The following is a 25679-nucleotide window of genomic DNA, read 5'->3' on the forward strand; positions in this document are numbered from 1 at the left end:
TAAGGTCCCGCTCCGCGATGAAGCGACGGATTCCCCAAAGAAGGCGCAGTTGGTATCGAGCTGATTTCGCAATGGAATTGATGTGGGGAATTAGATTAAGTTTTTTGTCTAGTATGACACCAAGGGATTTGGCGCTGTCGACAATGATGGGTTTATTGTTTAGTAGATTCATCTGATCCATCCATGATTGAACCGGGGGAGGAGAGAGTGAGGAGGAGAAGAGGAGGAATTCAGTTTTGGAGGGATTCAGAATCAGTTGATGAGTTGACATCCAGTTTTGAATGGAGTCGAGAGTGGAGCTTAGGATGGAAAGATCGTGAGTAGAGGCAATCTTGAGGTAGAGTTGAGTGTCGTCAGCATAAAGATGATAGTGAATCCCGGATTTACTTAGGAGATTTCCCAGTGGTTCTAAATAGAGATTGAACAGTGTGGGAGCAAGTATCGAGCCTTGGGGAACACCTTGACCTACCGCCACAGGAGGTGAAAGACTGTTCGCTATTTTGATCATTTGGGATCTGCCAGAAAGGAAGGATGCAAACCATTTAAGCACAGTGCCCTCCATGCCCATTCTCTGTTGAAGAATATTGAGGAGGGTATTGTGATTGACAGTGTCAAAGGCTGCGGAAAGGTCAAGCAGAATTAGCAGACAGGACCCCCCTGAATCCAGTATCCTCAACGCGTCATCAACCACTTGCAGTAGGGCTGTTTCAGTGCTGCAGTTTTGGATGAAGCCGGACTGACAGTGGTCTAGAAGGTCATTGTCCTTGATATGACAGGAGAGTTGTTTTGCTACACATCTTTCTGTGATCTTCGCCAGAAAGGGAAGGTTAGTGATGGGGCGGAAGTTGTTGAGGTCATTCGCATCAGCAGTGGGTTTTTTCAGAAGAGGGGTGACCTGCCCAGTTTTGAAGGAAGCAGGAAGGGAGCCTTGCCAGAGGGAGAGGTTGATCAGAGTGGTCCAATAGGAGAGGGAATGGGTATAGAAGTCAATGGCAATGGCACTGGGGATAGGGTCAAGAGAATGGTTGGATGGCTTCGTTTCTCGTATGCACTTGAGAAGGGCATCTTCAGAGATAGGGTCAAAGCTCTGCCAAATGGCTAAGGATTTGCGCTCCTCTGGAGGGGTAGGATGAGCGACCTGATCCACAAGTGATTTCACTTTTTCATCAAAGAAAATAGCAAAATCCGCTGCTCTCTTTGTAGAATCATCCACCTTGGAGGTTGGGGGAGAGCAGTTAGGCATTTTGATGAGATCAAATAGTTTTTTGGGTCTATTTTTGGCGGAGTCAAGGAGGGTTTTGAAGTGTGTCGCTTTCCCAAGGAAGATGTGCTTGTGGTACTTGGATCTTGCTGAGCGAAGCTTGGCCAAATTGTCGGAGGAGGGCACTTGCCTCCATTGTTTCTCCAGGGATCTTAGCTGCTTCCTTTCCTCAAAAAGGGATTTGTTGAACCAAGGTGCAGAGGGAGTGGGCCTTAACCTTTTGCTTTTGAGTGGAGCGACTTTATTAATTTCAGCTGCAAGAACTGTGAGGCTTTGAGAGGTGAGTTCGTCAACATCTAGGTTCGGGTCGAGCCTTGGAAGGGATAGCAAAGCTGATTCACAGAGGGGACCGACATCAATATTTTTAGCATCCCGGAACCATGAGATGGCCCTCTTGGGTTGGCCAAGAGTTATAGAGTGTGAAAGTTGAAGAGAGAATGGGATGAGGAGGTGGTCAGACCAATCTACATGAATTGGGGTAGCGGTAGAAAGCATGCCTGCTTTAGAAATAACAAGGTCCAGGATTGCGCCCTTAGAATGGGTTGATTCAGTGCAGTGTTGGATAAGATCGTTAGTAGATAGGAAAGTGGCCAGTGAGTTCGCAGAGGAGTCTTGCGGTACTCCCCAGTGGAGATTGAAGTCACCCACGAAGGTCTGATTGTCACTTCGCGAGTATTGGTCGCTGATGAAGTCGGTGAGTTCATCCATAAACGAAGGGCCACTACGAGGCGGGCGGTAAATGACATGGAGTCTGAGGGGTGAACGGTGTTGCAATTGAAGCTCAAGAGAAAGGCATTCAAAGGTTTTGGAGGAGCTGTTAGGAGAGGCAACTCTTGGTATGTGAGGAGAGATTGCAAAAATGCAGGGCGGTCTGGCTGCAGAGGAAATCTTGTCCAAATTCGGGTCTATTACTATATCAACACCCCAGATCACAGTGTTCATCAAGTCGGTTACCCATGCGATCCAGCCTGTTGGTAAGCGTATCAATATTTTTTAAACTGTTTCGCATGTCAGTTAGTAGATCCTTGATGGCAACACCAGCATCCTCGTCTTCCCATCTTCCAATCACCCCACGTGCTCCTTAACGACAATGTCGCCCAGAAGGTGGAACAACACACTGGGTTGGTGCTGGGCTGCCTTCCCAACCCTGAGTTTGAATGCCTAGTGACAAACACGCAGGAGATCAGCCATGCATGACTCAGGAGCACTTCAGCAGGCAGCCCCCTCCGGGCCATCGCCAAGCACTGCCTCACCCCAGTCTCTCGAGGGGCATCAGCAGGCCACAGACAAACCCAAGGGGGCCTCTCTCAGGGCAAGATCTTGTGAAACGAGTCCCAGCCTTACTCCCACAACACCAGGGGGGCACAAGCAGGCCTCGAAGCGAGGAAGGACAGGAGACAGCAACTAGCCCAACTTCACAGTGCTACAGCTCAATCTTTAGCCATTGCCCAGACTCAGCAATCTGGGTGGAAGTGAGCGTGTTGCCGATAAGTGGGTGAGAGGGGTGGGGGTGGAGTGGGGGCATGGTGGTGGCCCCATTTCCGCATCAGTGTCCAGATCAACTCAATCAGCATGGCCTTAGCACCACAAGCACACTGCAGGGTACAGTTGTTGTGATTGGCGGCAAAACAGTTGTGATCCAGATCCAAGGTTGCCAGTAGCCATGAGAGAGCAGGCCAAGGTGTCCCTTGGGGGCTTCAGCAGTCACCTCCACATCAAGCTCGGTTATCAGGGCAAAAACGACCAGCAGCCATTACGAAGTCCTCAGCAGCTGCGGGAGGTCAGGGTTCAAGGACCAAGTCATAGTCCGGGGTCTCCGGTGTCTTCGTATAGGCCACAGCTCTAACGCGACTGCGCCCCTCACAAGCTGCAGCTGCTCCTCAAGGCCCAGGTGCATATCTTTCTCCAGACACCGGGGGCAGGGGTGATCCTACAGGCACTTGAATGTCTTGAAGGTGGGCCCCCAAGCCTTCCAATGACGCATCCGTGGTCAGTATCAGGCCCACAGAGAGATTGCTAGCGGACTGCCACCAAGGAAGTGCTTTTTTCATGACCAGGTGATCTGAATAATGTCCTCGAATGATTCGGTAAGCTGAAGCCATTGCCTGTCCAACTGCTCTTGGAAAGGTCTTATCCTGAGAAGTGCGTAAGGCACCATGAGGATAGCAGAGGACGTCATGCTGAGAAAGGAGATGGACAGAAGCAAACTCTCTTTTGGATAGATAGCGATAGTATGGTGTTTTATTTTTCTTTTGATAAGAATGCCTGGTTTTGGAGGGTATCCAACGTTGCTCCGAGAAAAGTGATCTGCTCGGAAGGTGTGAGAATGGATTTTTGGTAATTGACTGCAAGCCCTAGAGAGCGAAACAGTTTCAGGCAGTTGTAGGCAGAAGGAAATGGCCTTCGAGGCCTGGTGAAGAGAAGGAGCCTTCACTAGCTAATTGTCGAGATACAAGAACATTTGCCACCCGCTTAATCGTAGATATGCTGCCAAGGGAGCAAGACACTTGGTAATAACCAGAGGAGCTCAGCGGAAGCTGAAGGGAAGGACCGTGAACTGATAGTGCACGCCTGCCACAGTGAAATGGAGTAACTTTCGATGTTTGGTATGGATAGGAATATGGAAATACAGATCCTGTAAATCGAGGCTGGCCAGATAATCCGAATGGTTCACAAGTTGTAATATCTCCTGGAGAGTTATTTGTTGAGCTATCTGAGGTCCATAATGGGACGCCATTCTCCCGATTTCTTCTTCACAAGAAAAAAGTGGGAGAAGCCCATTGCCCTTAGAGAGCGTTGTACAGATTCTACTGCTCCTTTTGGTAGCATGACAAATGCTTCTTTGTTTAGTAACTGAAGATGGGATGGTAGAGATTGACTGAAATAGCGTGAAATGTGAGTTCCTCTGGTTGAAATGATAGTGGGGAGAGTAGCAGGCGCCGAGACCTCATCACTGTTTCCGAACAGTATCCCTTGACTGCATTGGTTGTTTCCGCTTGGGTTGCTGGGAGTATGCAGCCTGTGGAGGTGCACGATATGTCTTTTGATGTTGGTAGGAAGGGCGAAATGAGGTATAGGTCTGAGGTTGGTATTTTTGGTAACCTCTGAGAAATGAATATGTTCCTCTACCACATACTGCACGAACGAGGGTCTTCCTGTATTGTAGCGTGCCCAAACCCTTAGCCGTCTCAGTGTCTTACTTAATGGTCTGCAAGGCATCATCAATATGCATACCAAAAAGCGCATCGCCATCAAAAGGCATATCTAGTATTTTGCTTGGCACCTCAGGGCAAAATGTTGTTGCTCTCAAGTACCCTTGTTGCCTAAGGACAGCCGCTCCAGCGAGCTGATGAAAGGATAGAGAAGCCACATCCATGGAAGCATCAATGATCTCTAATGCAGACCTATCTCCTTCAAGATTTTTTTTCTTGCCTCTAGTCTTTTGTCCTCTGGAAGGAGGTCTACGTGTGGAGCGATATCGGACCACATTTGGCGGTCGTATCTTCCCAATATCTTTAGAGTGTTAGCCATGCACACAGTAGTGCCTGAGGTGGTGGTAAACCCTTTGCCAATATTATCAAAGGCCCTTCCTTCTTTGTCAGGTGGTGCAGTGATAGGCGCTGAAGGGTTCCTTGACCTCTGTTGTGCAGCTTGTGTGATTATTGAGCCTGGTTTTGGGTGCCCTACCAGACAAGCTGCTGCATCATTAGGAGCCTTATATTTTTATCTATTCCAGGCAAGACTGCAATAACTGTAGCAGGTGTTTTCATACCCTTTACACCTTCCTCCAACATATGGTCTATGATAGGTATTGTTCTCACAGTCTTCCGAGATAAATCTTTAAAGTCATAAAGAAAGCATTCAGACTGCTTGACAGTCATTGATAATTGAAAGCGAGAAGCTGCCCTTTCCGAGGTTCACCTTCCTCTATCTCCCTATCATCAGAGGTATCATGCTGTTGTGAAGCTAAAACACTATCTGTCACAGGCAGCGTTCTAGGCAAAGGCTCAGACATGCATGGCAGAGATGTCGGTGGAGGCGGAGGTGCACTCAAAGGAAAATGAGTATGATAGTCCTGCAACATGCCTTATAATTCCTGGACTAATGCCACAGGAAGATGGACCATGAGTTCACGAACAGGCCCCGTGTATTGCATCTTTGCATGTGGAGTGTGAAAACCCTGTTGATAATTACCCTCATAGTCGTCTTTATCATCGTCCTGAAACTTGATGTAAAGCTTAGATGGACTGTGAGCAGGGCCAAACACGTCATCTTCATCAGACTCCTCCCAAAAAGTTGAAGGTGACAAAGGCGAAACAGTGAAGGATTTGGAGAGCCTAATCAACGAGAATGTTGTTGACGGGTATAACGGTGTTAGTTATAACGTCGCGCATCATCATTTTCGTCGACAGCAGTAGTGTCTGTGCCGTCGATGAGGACATAACAGTAACTGAAGACAAAATTATTGTCACCATTGCAGACGATGCGGGAAATGTTGTCGTTGCGGTCGTAGTCGACGAAGAGGTGGTTGTCGACGGAACAATCATCATCGATGAGGATGTAGACAAGGAAGTCGTCGATGACTGTGATGACATAGCGAACAAGGAAGTCGTCTGCGGTGATGGTACCTTAGCTGTAGCTGAAAACATAGTCGGTGGAGCAGCAGTCTATAGCACAGCAGAGTCCTTCGTTGATGATGGATTTTTCGACAATGAGATCTTCAACGACTATGCAGGGACACATGCCCCAACGGCGATTTCATCCTCGACGGGGACCCAGGGGATGATGCAGTCGACAATACAGGTTTTTTAGAGACTGTAATCTTTATAGATGGCTCTGAAGAGGGTTTCTCATGCTTAGAGGTCAGATGGCTTTTCTCCTCAGCAGGTAGGAAATTAATGCTTTTCTTTTTGCGAGGGGCCTGCTGCTTCATGACAGGACTTTTTGGAAGCCTTCTTACTAGAACCTTCAGGAGATTCTTGATATCTCTCTCTCCTTATAGATCTTTTCAGAGAGGTATGTGAGGCAGAGCGTCCCTCATCATCAGAGACATCAGACTTACTTTTCTGGCTCTGAAGCCAAATCAACAACCTACCTCTCTGTCTTTCAAGGTTTTCGTTGAGAAAGTTCAACAAATCTTGCAGTTCTTTACTTTATGCTGGGGTAGAGACAGTAAATACAGTTTTTATGGATATCTTCAGCATGCAGCCTCTTCTTACCGCAAGATCCACACGACCTGTGGAAGATATGTGGTAATTTTGAAGAAAAAACTGAGCAGAGCTCAGGGAGACTCCCTGTCACACGACGTGCGGTAGAAAATCTGAGGAACGTAGCCTCTCTTAGGAGTGTTCTACAGGCTCTGTTGCTTGATTGGCTATTAAGTTTGGCTCTTTTTAACAAAAGAAAGTAGATAGGCTATAGCAGTGAATGTTCTTTGCATTATAACCTATGATAGTATTATCTACTGCTTTTATAAGAATAACCCGTGGGACTCCCACTACGACTATGAGGATGATTCAAGCTTGTTAAACAATGAAAGATCCAATACTGGAGGAATAGTATTACTCCACCGAGACCTTCATTGGACTTATTAGTTACAAATAAACCTACTGTGTTAAACTAAGTTCCTTATCTCACTGAGAAAAACGCAATCATGTCACGCTGAGATCCAATTAATAGATGTGGATGACAGGTTCTGACCAAATGCCATTCGCATTTAGTTCCCCTATGTGAGCTGCCCCCTGTGATAGGGACTTAAACATTCAATGTCTACTACAGTAAAGCCTGGCAAACACTCTGCCCCACCATCAGCCAGTCTGTAAGCTTTCTCTGTTGCTGTGATCACTTAGTGCTTAACAAACATTCATGAAGCTCCTTTTCAGCTATGGTGGAGGTACAAACAGATTACAGAACACCATTGGGGATATCAACCTCAGAAACTGAACAACTAGAATAGCAACAAAGTAAACATTTTTATGTGATAGACTCTCCCCCTACAACAGGAATATCTTTATCAGAGACATACCAATCACTGCTCCTATAAACTGAGGTGTATGAGTTAATTTACATTTTAATTTTGGAAGATTTATGTGAAAGCCCAACCAGTACAATAGCTCCACTGATGTGTGTGGAAAAAACAGTGTAGCTTCAGAAGAGACAATCTTTAAGAACCAGTTATCGAAGTGGAAACACTTGCACCCCTGAAGAAGCAGATACAAATCTTCCATCACCAATACCCTTATGAATAGACGGGATGCTGACATGAGGCCAAACCATCAGAGAAAGGAGTCAGAGGCAGCAATGCCTAAATGTTCACCCTTCTAATGAATTAAATAATTTTCTGTAGCAATTCAGAGTCACTACACTGTGAGGAAACCGCTTTGAGTAAGGCACCTCCAGAGAAAGGTGTACACAACCCAATTGGTACAACTTTACTGAGAATGGAGCCTTGCACATCCCTAGGCTGTAGCAAATGGCGAAGACTACTACACTAAGAAGGGGAGGGTGACGACTCAGTCTTTCAATGGTCTGTCCGGTGCAGAGGAAGAGTTGGAGAATATAAACTCTGGACTACAAAGGATCCTTTCCCAAGATTTGGATGGAAGAATTCATTTTGGAAATGGTGAAAAATGACTGTACAATCAGTGATTTCATGCTTTGAGAGTACGTAAGCAAACCACTGTTTATTTTTTCTTTAATAACCCTTACAGAATAAGACAAGGCTAACTGAACAAGATTCTTCAGTATTGTGCTGCGTTTCCCAGAGCTCTGTACTTCATCTGGCTTCAAAGCCCATATAGGCAGAAAACAATTAGAATTACTTAATCTGCTAATTTCCATATATACTGTAAAACCAAATACGTTACATATCTCAAGAAGCACCTTTGCTGCCCCAACCCAAAACTTAGGGTCCTTCAGGGGATATAGGATTTTCGAAACAAATTCTACCCAACTCAATCTGCAATTTAAGACTTTATTGGGAGTGAAGCTACCATTCTGTCTCACAGACAGTTCAACTGCAAACAGGACTCACCACCTTTAAATATCTTCTAGTTTACTCAACACTCCAGTGTTTACAAATTCCTCTGGGCCAGCAATTGCAAGTTCCTGCTGCAATGGTAAATGTGTGTGCAAATGACAGGGATGTTGCACGACCACATGCTTGTAAACAAAGAAGTTGCTGTGATGAGATATGTAAATCTAAAAAGTCCTACAAGAAGTACAAGTGACTGGGCTAGGACTCGTATATAGTGAAATAAACACTTCTGAAACTTAGAACCAGGTTTCTATGAGATTAACCAAGAGAAAATATTTATTTATCAACATACCACAATATATACATCAAAGCTTAATTTAAATAATAAAAGAGAATTACACTATACCTCTTTTCTCAATTTCGGCTTTATCATAATTCGGTCTCAGCTTTGCTCCTTTGTCTGCCAACAATGCCACAAGGGCTTGCGTCACAACAAAATTTGGAGATGTCACAAGTTTATTTTCTTCAGCAATTCCTCTTAGAAAACTTGGCAGAAACTTTCGTTGAATTGGATCATCCACTGTAGTCAAATTGACACCAGTGGCAGCTGAAATTAAGTTCTAAAAAAGTAAAAAAGAGAAAATAACTATTTCATACTGCGCACAACAAAGAATGACTGAAGATCTATAATCTGAGATGTCTTGAATCAGTAAATAGAAAAACGGCACCTGCATCATGCGCATGCATCATGACACATGCACATACCTATAAAACAAAGCATGTGTGTGCCTACCTGATGACCAAGGTGCCAGCCTACATCATGACATGACGCATGCACAGGTCTTAAAAAAAGACACCGCTGTGCCAATAAAGTGTTGCACTTCTTTTTTTTATCTTCAACTTTTGTTAATGCTGTACAACACCCTGCATTTTCAACGATACTGTACAGCATGATCAAAAGGCATTGACAGAGCCAATAGGTCTCAAAGTCACAACCTACTGGTCTTGACAAGGCTTGTTAACAGATCTCGCAATGATTTAGGTGTTGAGCATCTTGGAAGGAGGCAATCAATTAAAGCACAAGTTACTACTTGTGTAACAATATATCTGTAAGAGACATTAGTTAGTGATAGATTCCTTACCTTAGAATAGATACCCCAGCAATACCAACCCCGTGGTGGTGTGTCTGCGAACCAATATTCACACCAGAAAGTCCTGGAGGACGGAACGGCCAAAGTAGCCATCCCTCCGGACTTGACTGTCCAGGCAATAGTGTCTTGCAAACGTGTGCAGCGAGGCCCACGTAGCCGCCTGGCAAATGTCCTGCAAGGGCACACCTCGGCCCAAGGCAGTTGTAGTGGCCGTGGCTCGAGTGGAATGAGCCCTCAGCCCAACAGGGGGTTCCTTCTTAGCCAAGGAGTAACACGCCTGGATGCACAAGATAATCCACCGGGAGATGGTCCGCTTGTGCACCGCTTTCCCTTTCTTAGCGCCTGCGTACCCAACAAAGATTTGATCATCCACCCGGAACTGTTGTGTGCGATTCAGATAAAATGAGAGCGCACGTTTTGGGTCCAGACGGTGGAGCCTCTCCTCCTCTCTCGAGGGGTGCCGAGGCGGAAAGAAGGTGGGCAAGGTGATGGATTGCCCAATGTGGAAGGCCGTGATTACCTTGGGGAGGAAGGAAGGTCTTGTCCGTAACACAACCTTGTCCGAATGGACTGAAAGGAAAGGAGGTTTACAAGATAGAGCCTGGAGCTCACTCACTCTCCTGGCAGAGGTGATGGCTACCAAGAAGGCAGTCTTTAAAGAAAGAAGGCGAAGAGGACAGTTGTGAAGTGGCTCAAAGGGAGCGCACATCAGGAACGTAAGAACCAGGTTCAAGTCCCACTGAGGCTTTACGAAGGGAACAGGAGGAAACGTATGAGTGATGCCCTTCAGGAATCGATTAACGATAGGGGACTTGAATAAAGAAGGTTGGTCAGGCAGCCTCAGAAAGGCTGAAAGAGTGGAAAGATAGTCCTTGACAGTGCCCAGAGCAGAGCCCTGCTGCACAAGAGAGAGAAGAAAGAGGAGAACCTCAGAAAGAGGGAATTGAGAGGATCCACAGCCTTTGCTGTGCCCCATGCCACAAATATGTTCCACCTGCAGGCGTATACCGACTTTGTGGAGGGACGCCTGGCTGCCAGAATGAGGTGACAGACTTTAGGAGGCAAGTCAAATGGCCTCAACTGTCGCCGCTCAATCTCCAAGCATGGAGGTGGAGACTGGACAGGTTCGGGTGGAGGACCGTCCCCTGCTGCTGTGACAGAAGGTCCTCCTGAAGAGGCAGACGAACCAGGGGATCGACTGACATACTGAGTAGCTCGGAAAACCAGTACCTTCGTGCCCAGTCCGGAGCCACAAGGATGACTTGTGCCCGGTCGCGCTTGATCTTCTTCAGCACTCTGGGCAGAAGTGGTATAGGCGGAAAGGCGTACAACAGACCGCAGCTCCGCTCGCGACGAAAAGCGTCTCCGAGCGAGTGCCGCCTTGGAAATTCCACCGCGCAGAACTGATGACATTGCGCGTTCTCTTCGGTGGCGAATAGATCTAACCAAGTCTCTCTCCATTGCTGAAAGAGGCCTTGCGCCACAGCCGAGTTCAGACGCCATTCGTGATCCATCGAGCACCGTCGGCTGAGTTCGTCCGCCCTGGCATTCAGAGAACCTGCCAGGTGTTGAACCATCAGTGTCACACCCTGATTTCCAGCCATTGCCAGAGGCGCAGAGCCTCCTGGCAGAGGGTCCACGACCCCACCCCACCCTGTTTGTTGCAGTACCACATGGCGGTGGTGTTGTCCGTGAACACTTGCACTACACTCCCTCGGACAGATGGGAGGAATGCCTTCTGTGCTAGACGAATCGCCCGCAGCTCCAGCAGGTTAATATGGAGCCAGGACTCCGCCGGAGACCAGAGGCCTCTGATCTCCGCCTCTCCCAAGTGGCCTCCCCCAGCCCTGGAGGGACGCGTCCGTCACAACTACGTGCTCCGGTTGGGGAAGGGAGAGGGAGCTGCCGTTGACCCAATCGTGGTCCGTGAGCCACCACTGCAGCTGACTCGCAGTGCCCTCCAAAATCAGGACATGGTCGGACAGGTTGCCCTGATGCTGGGCCCACTGAAACTTCAGGTCCCACTGCAGAGCCCACATCCGCCACCGTGCGTGATGCACCAGAAGGATGCAGGAGGCCATCAGCCCCAGAAGCCGCAACGTCAACCTGACCGAAACTCGGGATAACGGCCGAAAGATCGGAATCAGAGCCTGTATATCCCGAACCCGCTGTTCGGGCGGGTAAACCCGAAACGCGCCGAGTCGAGAACCGCTCAGATGAAAAGAGCTTCTGAGAGGGGCACAGGTGTGACTTCGGCACATTGATGGAAAATCCCAGCTGATGCAGGAGATCCGCCGTAGTCTGGAGGTGGCTGACGACTGTCTGGGGCGAGTCCGCCTTCAACAACCAGTCGTCTAGGTAGGGGAAGACTGACACCCCTAACCTGCACAGATGAGCTGCGACCACCGCCATCACCTTCGTGAACACCCGTGGGGCGCTGGTAAGGCCGAAGGGGAGCACGGTAAACTGAAAGTGCTCATGGCCTACCGTGGGCCGGCAGGACGGGGATGTGGAAATACGCATCCTGCAAGTCCAACGCTACCATCCCGTCTCCTGGGTCTAGGGCAGCTAAGACCTGAGCCAGAGTCAGCATTTTGAACTTCTCCTTCCGGAGGAAGCCGTTGACGTTCCTCAGATCCAAGATAGGGCGTAGGCCCCCTTTGCCCTTCTTGGGTACCAGAAAGTAGTGGGAGTAGCAACCACGTCCTACTTCTGGCCCGGGAACGCGCTTGATGGCCCCCTTGGCAAAGAGGGCCGAAACTTCTTCCTGCAGGAGCCGCAAGTGATCCCCCGATACGCGGTGGTGTTGCGGTGGCATGGCTTGAGGAGTCGTCTCGAAGGGGAGGGAGTAGCCCCTCCGGACGATCTGCAGCATCCACCTGTCCGAAGTGACAGTGCGCCAGTGAGAGTGGTGATGGCGAACCCTGCCTCCCACTGGCATCACATGGGCCGAAAAGCACGGACTAGGAGGGTTTAGAGGTGGATGCCGCGGGGGCAGGTGTGGACTGACTCCGCCTGGTTCCCCGACCGCCTCCGCGGCGGTTTCCACGTCCGCCGCCGCGCTGGACGACAGTCTGCGGTGAGTGGCTGGCGGCACGTGTGGGGGTGCCCCTTCCCTGGCCACGAAAGGAGCGAAAGGCACCCGTTTTCTGGCACGGGCCGAGAGGCCCAGGGGCTTGGCCGTAGCCCTGGAGTCCTTAAAGCGCTCAAGCGCGTGGTCTGCCTTGTTGCCAAAGAGGCGACGGCCATCGAACGGCATGTCCATAAGAGTGTTTTGGACATCTGCCGAAAAATTGGCGGATCTCAGCCAGGCGTGGCGTCTCACTGCCACTGTCGTAGCCATCGCTCTGCCCAGCGAGTCGGTAGTATCTAACCCACACCTGATGGAATACTTGGCTGCGTCCCGGCCCTCCACAAGGGCTTGGCCGAGTTTGGCCTGTACCTCCAACGGGCACTCTGGCAGCACTTCCGCCACCGTCTCCCACAGAGAGTGGGTGTAGCAGCCCAAGAGGCATGCGGTGTTGGAAGACCGCAGTCCCAAACTAAGGGAGGAGAATATCTTCTTTCCATAATTCTCGTACCTCTTGGATTCCCTGTCCGGCGGGGCCGTCGGGAATGCGGTCTGGGAATTAGAGGCCTGGATGAACAGACTCTCGGGAGTGGGGTGGGAGGACAGGAAACATGGGTCGCCCGGAGCTGGGCGGTGGCGTCTGGCCACGTTCCTATCTACGGGCGAACCCGTAGCGGGCCTGGACCAAGTGCCCAAAAGAACGTCGGTCAAGGTCTCATTAAACGGCAGCAGAGGCTCCATGGAGCATGACTGCGGCTTAAGGACCTCTGTGAGGAGGTTAGTCCTCACGGCCGCGACGGGGAGCTCAAGGCCCAAGGCCTTGACAGCCCTCGTCAACACCACACCATAGGTAGCCCCTATTCCGAAGCCACGGTAGAAGGAGACACAAATCCAGTGTCTGGAGAGGTGTCCAGACCACTGGCCTCCCCAAGGTCTCCTGCCCAGTCCATATTAGACTGACACTCCTTGGTCAGAGGGTCCTGAGACCCCTCCCAATCCTCCTCATCCCTCATCTCCTGAGATTCAGGGTCGTAATTGTATGAGGTCGGTTCGTAGAAGTAAAAATCTCCAAACGGCGTCGGGTGCGGCGCCGACAGGCGCCGTCCCGACGTTGGAACCGAACGAAAGGAGGCATCGGGACGGCGCCGGAGGTGACACAACACGGACCGACGCTGGGGGGGTCATAAGGTCCACCAGTGACGATCCAGAGCCCGAGGAAGGCCCAGCGGCACATGGCCCGAGGGCACCGGCGGTGTCGGGATCGTGGAGCCCTGCGGCGCCGAGCCCGAAGGCGCCACAGAGCCCATCGGAGGAGAAAGGGACCTCATGGCCATGAGGAAAGGCTCAATCTCCCCCGGCGTCGCGTTCAGCCCAGGGACCGGAGGGTATGGGGCCGGACGTGGCGCCCGCGACTCCCGAGGAGCCGCGTGGGCGGTGTCACCCGAACCCCCGGCCGCATTGCGCGAGCGTCGGGGGGAGTCAGAAGAGCGATGATGCCTCTTCCACTTCTTATGCTTCTTACCTGACGACTTGGAGTGGCGCCGACTCCCGGAGCTGTGACGGCTCCGTCCCCGCAACCCGTCCCTCGACCTCCCGTGGGACCGGGACCTCACACGGCGCGGGGGCGGCTGTCGGAGTTCGAGCCGCCGGCGGGACCGCTCCCGCCTGGCTTTCCTCGAAAGGGCCAGACAGTCGGGGCAGGCCTCGTAGTCATGGTTGACGCCCAAACACGTCAGGCACAGGCGGTGGGGATCCGTGACCGACATGGTACGGTCGCACTCGTCGCAATGCTTGAAGGCGGGCATCCCTACGGCACCATCGGAGTCGTACAGACTTCGAAATGGATCAAAAAGATCACCAAAAACGTTGTAAAATATTGACTAGGTTAACTGCTCTTTCCAGATCTGCACTGGCTGGCGCGGAAAAAAGAAGAACTGACGTCAGCACGCGGAGGCGGCGACTAAGTACTCAGACGACGTCATCACGGCGCCCACGACGGACGCGGAGCCGCAGACGACGCCTACCGACGCGCAAGGGTACTGCTACGCAAAAGTTTCCGGATCCAGTCTGACGCCTGGGGATATTCTAGGGTAAGGAATCTATCACTAACGTGTCTCTTTCAGATCCAATGTATGGAGCCATGATAAGGTCTCGTCCATAGCATAGAGTGCTGACAAAAAAAAAAATGACGATGCGGTAAAACTAATAACATATAGAACTTGGTTTAAGAATAGCATGCATATATTAAGAATTTAATGTGCAAAAGTTAAGTGTATTTTTTAGATGCATAGTAATTGTAACACTCATTAAGCGATGGGAAAGATACTGTTGTATGGCAGTTGGGGACATTGTCGATATTGTTAAGTTAGCATGAGCTGTGCTGCCATGATGAGGCTTTTGCACCCGTTACTACATGGCTTTATTATGCTAGACTCTGTTTCAGCCTTTCACATGAGAACTTTCTGCCTTCTTTGCCTGTTCCTGGGGTGTAGTCTGAAAACACTGTGCAAGGTCGATAAATAATGCCCTTTGTTATTCTGTTCAGGTCAGTCCCTAGCAGTTAGACAAAACATGCTACACAGCTGCAGCTACTGGAAACCCGGGATTGTATGTTGGTTTAACACAAACCTAGAGAGGGACCTTTCCAGGGAGAAGAGCTATGCTGTTCCTATGATGTAAAAACGACAATCTAGGCACTACGAGGTCTGCTGACAAAGCCCAGAGATCTTCCTTTATATAATAAAATGTATTCTTTCCAATGGGAGGGTTTATAGTCCTTTATCCACTGTCTTTATATTATGACCTCCCCTTTCATATTCTATGGACTTGCTATAATGCTAACTGTTTTAGGTTTATGCATTTTGATGATGGTAGTGGCTCGTATACTGCATTATAAAGCATGATAGTTAAAATACACAATTTGAACTAGATCAGTGACTCAGACTATTTTTATTGTGGACAAGTACGGGCGAGTCAGTGAAAAGGTACGTCTTGCTACTATGGTTCTTGCGAGAGTCGGGAGTGTTGTGTTCTGAGTTGTCTAGTCATTTGTCGTTTTGTGATTATATAGGAGAACGAATGAGACTCTATAGCTAGTCGGTTCTGGGATTTTGGGTACTGAGGCTGTAGGAAGGCATCGCGGTCCTGTTTTCCTGTGCATAGGTCTGTGTATGCGCAGAATCCCCGCAACACGGCAAGTTTACCAGGAAGAACTTGGAATAGAATCCTTCCCCTCTTTAAGAAAAGGGAACTAGCTCTACAGCTCCCTTGAGGAGCACCTGATGAATTTCGAGCTGCAAGAGACGCAGATGTTTTGAAGGCATGGCAGCAGGGGGCTTGGAAGGTGGAATTTGAATAAACTCCAGTGTATGGCCCTCTTGATTGATGTTGAGCACCCAACGGTACAATGTTATACGTTTCCAGTTGTGGAGGTATTTACGACACCTTACCTCCCACAGATGTTGTTAGGGAGGTGGGTACAGCAGGCAGAGCCAGAACGCCGCTATTGCCTCTTGGAAGTATCACGTCCCTGGCGATTCTGCTTTCCTCTAGCATTGGACCTAGAAAAAGACGAGGTCTGGCCTTGTTTTTGCTGGTAAGGTTGCTGATACGATTGAGACGTTGATCCATAAGAAGAGTACGGTTGCTGTTGATACGAACTTCTGTAGGAAGTAGTATTCTTCCCTCTGGCTCCCCGAAAAGGAGCCTTCTAATACTGAAGAGTACCAAGAGACCTAGCTGTCTCTGTATCTTTTTTTAGATCCTGGAGGGCATCCTCAATGTGCTTGCCGAACAATGCCTCACCCTCAAATGGGAGATCCAAGATCTTATTTTGGACCTCCGGCCTGAACCATGTCGCCCTGAGCCATCCTTGGCGGCGAAGAACCGCTGCATCAGCCAGCGAACGGAAAGCCGTAGTGGCAATATCCATGGCACAGTCTATCACCTCTGCAGATGTCGCTTCCCCCACCTGCAGGATCTTCTTGGCCTCCACCTTGGACTCCTGCGTAAGTTGGTCCAAATATGGTGACAGATCGCACCACATTTGGCGTTCATATCTGCCAAGGATTGCCAACGCATTAGCAGCTCGCACCAGAAGAATTGACATAGAGGAGAATCTCATCCCTGCATTATTAAGGCGCCTGCCCTCTTTATCAGGAGGAGTTGTCAGGGGTGCCGAAGGATTAAGTGACTTCCTCTGTGCCACCTGCGATACTACTGAATCCGGTTTTGGCTGCCCAGTCAAAGACGCCGGACCATCCTTAGGGTCCATGTACTTCTTTTCCAGGCGTGGAAAAACTGGAATTACCGTAGCTGGGTTTTTCGCCGCCTTTAAACCCTCATCCCAGACATGGCTGACAATGCGTATAGACCGGATTGCCTTCCTATAGGGCTCATTAAAATCATCGAGGAAGCACTCTGTTTGCACAGAAGGCATAGGAAGCTTGAACCTACTAGAAGCTCTCTCCATCAACTTGTGAAATCCCCCAATATCCGCTGGGGGAAAGTCCTCTGGGTCCGAACTAGGTGACGCTGGGTCCGGAATCACAATCATCCCATTCAAAACCTTGGTTAGTCCTGTTGTCATCCTCCTGATCCTAGTCAGAGGAATCATCCTGAACCTTCCGGATCACTGGAGGTATACTTGGAACAGGTGTCTGTGGCTGAGAAAGCACCTGGGATGGCACTTCCGGAAAAACCATTATTGAAGCCACTGGAGCAGATACAGCCTGTACTGCCGGGACATAGGCAACAAGAGGAGGAGCCTGAGAAAACCTGGCCCTATAATCTTGTAACATGCCATGAAGATCTGCCAAGAGGGAAGAAGGAACTGAAACCATCTCCTGGCCTGCGCTCTCTTGAAGTTGATAAGACTGTTGGTAACTGCATTCATGAAGGTACTCGCCCTCAGAAACAGTCTCTTGGCATTTCACCAACAACTGAGAAGGACTATGTGCATAGCCAAAAGAGTCCTGATCGTCCCCATCAGAATCCTCTTCTTCCTCAAGCAACAGTGCAGGAGGTAACCCTACTTGGAGATGTCATATCCAGTGTTAACCTTTTCAAGGAAATTGTAATCCTCGTCGTCAACTACGATGGCGTCGACGGTACCATTGGCGATGGTGTTGCCAGAGAAAAACTCGTTGACGAGGTCGTCGACGGAAGATCCACCGTCGAGGGTTGAATTGTCAACGACGAGATGGGCGTCGTCAACAATGCCGTCGACGAGACTGTCGAAGCTCCTGCCGCAGTCGTCGTCGTCAGTGTGGTTGTCATAGTTGCTCTCGTCAACGACACCGCTGTCACCACCGCCGTCGTCGACACCGTCATCCACATCCTCATCGTCGTTGCTGTCGATACCTTCGTCAACATTGCTGTAACTTTCTTCACCTGCGATTTAGAAGCCTACGTCAACGGAGTCTTCTGCAGATGACAGAGAAGAGGGCTTCTTAAACGCCTTAGCAGATTCCACCACTGCTGTAGCTGTAGATAGTCTTTGCCTCTCCTTTACACCGTGGTGAGATTTGCTAGGACTCCGGCTCTCAGATTCACGGGGGTCTTTTTTGAGGCCTTAACTGGACGCTCTGAAGAAGGTGAAGGGGAAGCCCTACCCCTTTTAACTGACCTTCTGGATGAGGTTGCAGATGAAGAATCCTCACTGTCACTTGACAGAGTTTCTTTTATTGACTTCAATTTCTGGAGCCAAGTGAGGAGGCGACCCTCACGGTCCCGGAGGGGTCTTCGTAGAGAAGGTGTGGCAGATCTAGCAGTCCGCAGCCTTATGATCAGGGTACAGGCAATAAATGCAGGCCTTATGCCTGTCCTCCACATACAGCCTTTTCTTGCCACAGGTGGAACAAGCCTTTAAAAGGATTTCTTCTCCTTGTTAGACATTTCTAGATGAAACACCTAACAATTCTGAAAGAAAAATGCTGGGAAAATCCTCAAATAGAGTTGAAGTGAGCAGAGCTCAAAGGAGACTCCCTTAGCACAACGTGCGGTAGAACATCGGAGGCTCTGAGGTTCTTTCAGGAAGGGTCTATAGGATGAGGTTATTCTGATTAACTGTTGCTTGGTTTTGGTCTCTTTTGCAAAAAGAGGTGGATATGCTACAAAAGGGAATGAGGGATAGGCCTATTTCTTTCTCTTTTGTACCTACTGCTATGCTATTTTGTTACTGAGACTCCCACTCCGACGACGGGGAATGATACAAGCTATGGGAATCAATGAAAGTTCCAATACTGGGGCAAGTGTGAAGATACCATGCTCCAGATAGTAGTATGGGTGTTACTCCATTCTAGGGCAGAGGGTGCTCTAGGAGTTACTCCTTTGAAAAACTCTAACTGGGTGTGACACAGTGTCACTATTCGCTCTTGGCTCCAAGTTGCAAATGTCTCTACTCCTTCAATATGCCATTTTAATCTTACAAGATTTTTGCCAAGGTTAATGATCTTATCTTTCTTTAGGCCTATATCAATTTTGCTATTCAGACATTGTGCGAAATGGTACCTTTTGGCCACTCAATGATTTCAAAATCTTTTATATTCGTAAATAAGTCACAGTCAGTCAAACTTCCGTTGAGGATTCTAGCCCTGTTTTTGGTCATTCTGGTTAGCAGGCTTGTCTCAAGAGAATTTAGGCAGCGGAAATCCAGTGTGGTTACATGGGTGTCTTGAAATCACTGCTGCTTATGGAAAGCACTGAACTTTAATGTGCCCAGGATTGCCTCAATGAATGGAAGTTTCTCTGACAGAATCAGGTGGGAATTGGGCGTATTGATAGTGAACTCCATTGATGTCAAGAGGTGCGCATAACTGACTGGTGAGTTTACATTCAACAGACATTCGGTCAGGAATGGGAACATTGGTATCCCTGACCTACGAAGATCAGCAGCAACCACTGCCATCACTTTCGTGATTACCAGAGGGGCACTGGTGAATCCAAAGGAGAATGCAGCAAAATGAAAATGCTCCTACCATACCTTAAATCACAGATAATATCTGTGAGACTGCAGAACGGGTATTTGAAACGACATGTCCTGCTTTTCTAAGGAAACTATCTAGTGCTCGGGATCTAGAGCAATATTTCAGATGAGCACCTGTTTATTTTGTTATAAGGTGCTTCTGTTGTTCTCCAAGGATGCCACTGACAGGGCACCAGACTTGAAAAGAGTACATGGTTGTTAGTCTTGCTGTTTCCTTGGTCTGAAGAAGGATAGGCGTCTCAAACCTTTTCTGGACCTTTGGTTTGAAACCAACATCTGCTTCCTGTAATTCCAGCATGCCTTACTACCTGCTGTTTTGGGTAGGAACATAGTTTCCTAGCAACTGTGAAATTGTTAGAAGTAGTCAGAAAACAGGCAGACATAAAATGGTAGCACAGCTCCAAATCTATGTTTGGAAGGCGTGGAAAGAAAGGAACCAACATCAGCACTCAGGGATGGTGCTTATATGCTGTTTTCCTCTGTCACACCTGGGGCAGTACGGTTACAGTGCCACTGGTGTGCAGTCTAGCACCTCTGGAGTATTCTAAGGGGAGAAATCTGCAGTTAGAAGTATCCATTGAAGGCTGCCCCAAAAAAATGTATTTAACTGCATCTTGGTTATCATGCACGGTTAGCGCAAATAAACCCTGACGTCATCATGGAAAGAAAGCAAAATCTCATTCCCTATGTTCCATAGTGTGTGTAGTGGTCCCAGAGGAAAAAAATCATTCAAAGGCCATATGTCCAAACTGACAGAAAAAAAATATTTTGCCTAGAACATCAATCTTCCTAAAGAACAAGTTACTAGCCTTCTGTAACGCTTTATCTAGTAGGACTCTACCTAGCCACAGATTCCTTACCATAGACTGTTCCCCATCAACAGACTGGATATGGAATTTTTTGTGCGGTACTCCCTTTCACGGAAAAGTGGTGTCACGCAGCTACGCCTCGGCTGTACAGGATGTATAATGTGTATAGGTGCCACCCCATCATACTGACATAAGCTTATGATAGAGACTTCTAGCCACAGATTTCTTACCTCAGAATAGATACCCAAGCAGCATTTGCCCCTGAGGTGGGTCTGCGAACAGATTAGCCTCAGAACCAAACAGACAAAATGTCCGCCACGAAGGACCTGACTGTCCAGGCAGTAATGTTTGATGAAAGTGTGCAAGGACTCCATGTTGCTGTCTGGCAGGACAGGAACACCGCAAACTAATGCAGTGGTCTCAACCATGGCTCTGGTAGAATGAGCACACAAGCCCTCAGGGGGTTGCTTTTCGGCCAAAGCGTAACAGATCTTTGCGTAGAGCACTATCCATCGTGAGATGGGTTGTTTCTGCACTGCCTTCCCTTTCTTAGCCTCAACATATCCTACGAAGAGTTGCCCGTCCCCCCTGAACTCTCTTAAGTGATCAATGTAAAACGACAATGTTCTTTTTAGGTCCAGATGGTCGAGTCTCTTTTTTGGAAGGGTGAAGCGGAGAAAAGAAGGTAGCCAAGGTGATGTTTTGACCTATATGAAAGGGAAGGAAGGAAGGAGGCACGGGTAAAAGAACCAACTTATCAGGGTAAAAGGTGGTAAAAGGGGAACAGGGAGGGCCTGCAGCTCACTGACCCTCCTGGCCGATATTAAGGCAGTTTTGCTAGTCAGCGATGAGTCAGCAATGAAGTGGGCAGTTGTGTAGCGGCTCAGAGGAAGAGAACATGAGGAAGGTATGGACTGGGTTAAGATCTTCCTGGGACATAATGAATGGTTTGGGCTGAAACGTGTTGTAGTCTTTTCTGAAACCTAGTCACAATGGGTGACTTGGACACAGAAGGATGGTCCAGCAACCACAAGAATGCAGACAGATAACCAGTAGCATTGCCCAGACCAGAGCTCTGCTTAGCAAAAGAAAGAACTTTTAGCAGAACCTGGGATAAGGGTGCTCAAAGGGGGGGGGGGTCAATGTTTCTGAACACACACAAAGCCACAAATTTGTCTCAGTGGCAGGTGTGTACAATTTTGGTGGAGGGATGCCTGATGCCAGAGTTAACATTACAGACTTCGGGAGGAAGGTCGTAAGCTGTCAGATGTTGCCGCCCAACCTCCACGCATAAAAGCAGAGGGAGCGCAGGTTCGGATGCAGAACCCTCTCCTGCTGCTGCGACAGAGGATCCCCCCGAAGAGGAAGCCTGATCGCAGTATTGGTGGTCAGGATACCAACCTCTCTGTGTCCAATCTGGAACCACAAGAATGAGTCAAGCCCAGTCATTCCTGATCTTGAGATCTCTGGGGAGGAGTGGCACCAGCGGAAAGGCATACAGAAGGTCAGAATTCCACTCAAGACAAGAACCACCTAAGACACTCCAGCACACAAACCTGCTGACATTACACATTCCCGGCAGCAGCAAACAGATATAATCAAAGCTCACCCCCACTCTTGAAAGAGATCTTGCACCACCTCCAGGTGGAGAAGCCATTTGTGATCCGCTAAACATCGACAGCTGTGTTTTTCTGGCCTGGCGTTCATGGAGCCCACCACATTTTGAACCACCAGAGAAATGCCCTGACATTCCAGCCATGTCCAGAGGCACAGGGCCTATTGACAAAGGGTCCACAACCCCCCCACTCTGTATTTTGCAGTCCACATGCGATGGTATCGTCAGTGAACAACTGCAATAGCCTTCCCATGATTAAAAAAAGAAAGGCTTTAATTGCCATCCAGATCACCCAGAGCTCCAGCAGGTGATGTGAAGCCCAGACTCTGCTGAAGACCAGAGCCCTCTGATCTTCATCTATCCTTGATGGCTGCCCCATCCCGGGAGTGACACATCTGTCACTACTGGGAGGGTGTGAGGGTAAGGATGACGGAGGGGAGAGGAGTCTGCCACTGACTCAATTGCGGTTGGTCAACTAAAACTGCAGGTCTTTCGCAGTTTCCTCAGAGATCTGGAACAGGTCAGAGAGATTATCCTGATACTGTGCCCACTGAACTTCAGGTCCCACTGCAAAGCCCTCATATGCCAACGGGCATGTGTTACAAGAAGGATGCACGAGGATAGAAACTGAAACACCGCAATCACAGACCAAATATTCTGGACTAGCTGTTCAGGATAGGACTAAAACTACACAGTGTCCAGAACAGCCTGATGAAAGTGAGCACCAGAGAGGGAGTCAGGTGTGACTTCAGCATGTTTATAGTGAACCCCAGAGAATGCAGGAGGTCAGCCGTAGTCTGGAGGTGGGAGACAACTGACTGGGGAAAGCCTGGTTTGACAGCTAATCATCGAGGTAGAGGAAGACTGGAACCCCTGACCTCCCTTGAGGTGCTGTAACCACTGCCAAAACATTTGTGAACACCTTAGGCGTGCTGGTGAGGCCAAAAGGGAGCATGGCATACTGGAAGTGTTCTTGGCCCACCATGAACTGCAGGCAGCACCTGTAGGCCAGCAGGACAGGGATGTGGAAATATGAGGCCTGCAACTCCAACGCCACCATTCAGACTCCAGGATCCAGAGAAAACAGGGTATGAGCAGTTTGAACTGCTCCCTTTTCAGGAAGAAGTTGAGAAGCCGCAATTCTAGGTCAAGACAAAGGCCTACGTCCTTTTTGGCCACCAGAATATAGCCGGAAGAGCAACCACAACCTACTTCTGATGCCTGCACCCTTTCTCTGGCTCCTTTGGCCAAATGGTGACAACACTTCCTAATGGAACAAGGAGCTATGGCCCTCCATCAGTCTGTCATAAGTGGGTGGCATGGGTGGAGGGGTTTCCAGGAGAGGGATGGAGTAGCTCTTCTGGATGATTTGCAAACCCCATTTGTCAGATGTTATCAACTTCCAGTGGGGCAGTTCATGGTGGATACTGCCACCTACTGGGTGCCCATGCTAGTAAGAGGTCATACTAAAGGGAGTTGGAGGCTGCCACTGGAGTGGTTGACTGACCCCGATCTCTGGCTGATGGTCACACATGATCTGCGGGAACCTCATCTATGGCCACAAAAGGGCTGGGAGCCCTGTTGGCCTTAGTGGCTGGGTGGGAATGGATGCAGTTGTTAGTCACTACTGTAGTCACAGAAGGGTTGAAAGGCAGACTGAGGTTGGCAAGGGGCCATGGATAGGTCCAAGGATCTGCCCTTAGCTCTGCTATCTTTTAAGCGCTACAACGGAGAGTCAGCCTTCTCACCAAAGAGGTGAGAGCCATAGAAGGGTATATCCGTGAGCAAGGCTTGGACATCCCCAAGAAGCCTACGGTTCTCAGCCAAATTATGAAACACAACACGGGCACCCAATCGAGTCAGCATAGGACCTCGGGTAACATATTAGTGAGAACAACAGTGGTCTCATGCATGGAGGAATTCAAGAACAGGGTAAATATAGACACAATGGAAACTATATTGTATATTGACTTGCCCAGCCGGGCAGAGGTCCAATATTTAATTTTCAACACACATTTTTCAGCCAGGCATAGCATCTCAGTGCCACTGACAATAAAAGTGCTCTTCCCGACAACTCAGTGGTAATCAAGTCTACATCCGATGGTGAACTTTGCTGCAACACGCACATCAGCAGTGGTTGAGAGAGAAAGGTTTCGGGACTCCTCAGAGACCATGGGCAGCACCTGCTCAAATAAATTCCGCAAAATCTGTTGGAATCTTCCAGAAACGCATGGGGTGTTCACCAATCACAGTGCTGGGCTGGCAGAAGAAAATATCTTTTTACTGAAAGTATCCAGCCTTTTGGATTCCCTATCCAGTGGAGTGGTAGGGAAAGCACCGGGTTTGGCCTTAGAAGTGGAGGCTTGGATCACCTTGGGTGGGGTGCTGGGTGAGGAAACTGGGGTTCTGGGGAGGAAGGCAATGGCAGTGGCCAATTGTCCTGCGCACAGGAGCCCATGTGCAGGACTTGGACCCGGCCCCAAAGAGGACATCTGTAAGGGCGTCATTGAATGGGAGTAAAGGTTCAGAAGGGCGACTCTTGGCTGAAGCACCTCTGTCATAACATTCTTCTTGACTTCCAGTGGGGCAGCTAAAGGTCCATGCTCTCATCCGATCTCAGCACCACCACTGCGAATGAGACAACCTCCTCCATAGCCACAGTAGGGGAAGAGACCAGGCCAGTGTCTGGTGAGGTGTCCAAACCATTGGCAATCTCCAGTTCCTCGTACCAGTTGTACTCTGTGCCGTCGAGGGAATGCTGGCAACCATAAGGGTCCTCAAACCCTCAAAATCGTCACCCCCACCAGGCCTGTCAAAAGGAAAAGGCACTGACTCTGGCTCGGAAGGCATGGTACCAATCGGTGTCGGGCAATGTCCATTTGGGTCCATGTCATAGTCGGATGGAACAATGGGGCAGGGCTGCCATGGGGCATTGCTGGCACCAGGAGCGACAGCACTGGAGCATATGCTGGGGAAGTGCGCAGTCTTGCAGGTGGCGCCACTCCTGATCCAAGGGGCCAGACTGGCACAGAGGTCGAACCTGCAGGCGGAACACCAGCGAGGTGACACTCCTGCAACTATGGGACCCGAAGGTGCTTCAGAGGGGTCAGGCAAATCGAATATGAGGCACATAGCCTCATAAAACGCGGAGGTGGGGGGTGGGCGGACTGTTCTAGGTCTTGGAAACTTTGAAAGGTGCGAAGCTGACCCTGGCACAGGCTCCATCGTGGAGAGAGGCCTATAGTGCTGAAGCTCTGGAGCCAGGTCTGATGACTTGGACCATCACAGTGTGCTTTGAATTCTTAGATTTCTTTCTCTTTTAAAACTTGCCCAACAATTTCGATTGAGACTATGACCGTTAGGAGCAGCAATACGAGCAGTGCCAGGACCTTCTCTGCAACTGGAATCGAGAGCGTTGCAACGTCGTACTGACGTTGAGTGACGAGGAGCTCAAGGGACTGCTCCCATAGCGTCTTAAGGTTTATGGCATGCCAGCCCTTGCAGGTCTTGGAGTCATGATCCTGCTCCAAGCACCAAAGTCAAACCAGATAAGGGTCTGTCACAGACATCTGCCTGTGACAGGCACCACATGGGTTGAAGCAGGTAAGTTTTTTTAAGAAACATCCATCGCACATGAGGAGATGCAATTGGAAAAAAATCTCAACAAAAGTCAAGAAAAAAGTTAGGCAGAAAATAATGAGGGTAGCTGACTCCGGATCTGTGCTGACTGGCGCGGATAGAAAAGAACTGACATTAGCCCGCTAGGCTGGTACCTATATGGGAACCACACGTCACATCCGGTACGGACAATG

At 49.2% G+C, this 25679-nt stretch overlaps 1 protein-coding gene across 9 annotated transcripts in view; it reads right to left on the reverse strand.

The window, feature by feature from the left end:
* Positions 1–25679, reverse strand: part of HERC1 (HECT and RLD domain containing E3 ubiquitin protein ligase family member 1) — a 2101515-nt gene that overhangs the window by 780061 nt on the left and 1295775 nt on the right. For all 9 annotated transcript variants that reach the window (XM_086959402.1, XM_086959399.1, XM_086959397.1 and 6 more), the window contains exon 50: positions 8644–8857. In XM_086959402.1, coding sequence (XP_086815528.1) covers positions 8644–8857 — 214 coding nt within the window. The remainder of the gene's footprint in view (positions 1–8643; positions 8858–25679) is intronic.

Source organism: Lissotriton vulgaris, chromosome 2_2 (assembly GCF_964263255.1).
Source record: "Lissotriton vulgaris chromosome 2_2, aLisVul1.2, whole genome shotgun sequence".
Classification (NCBI taxonomy): Eukaryota; Metazoa; Chordata; class Amphibia; order Caudata; family Salamandridae; genus Lissotriton; species Lissotriton vulgaris.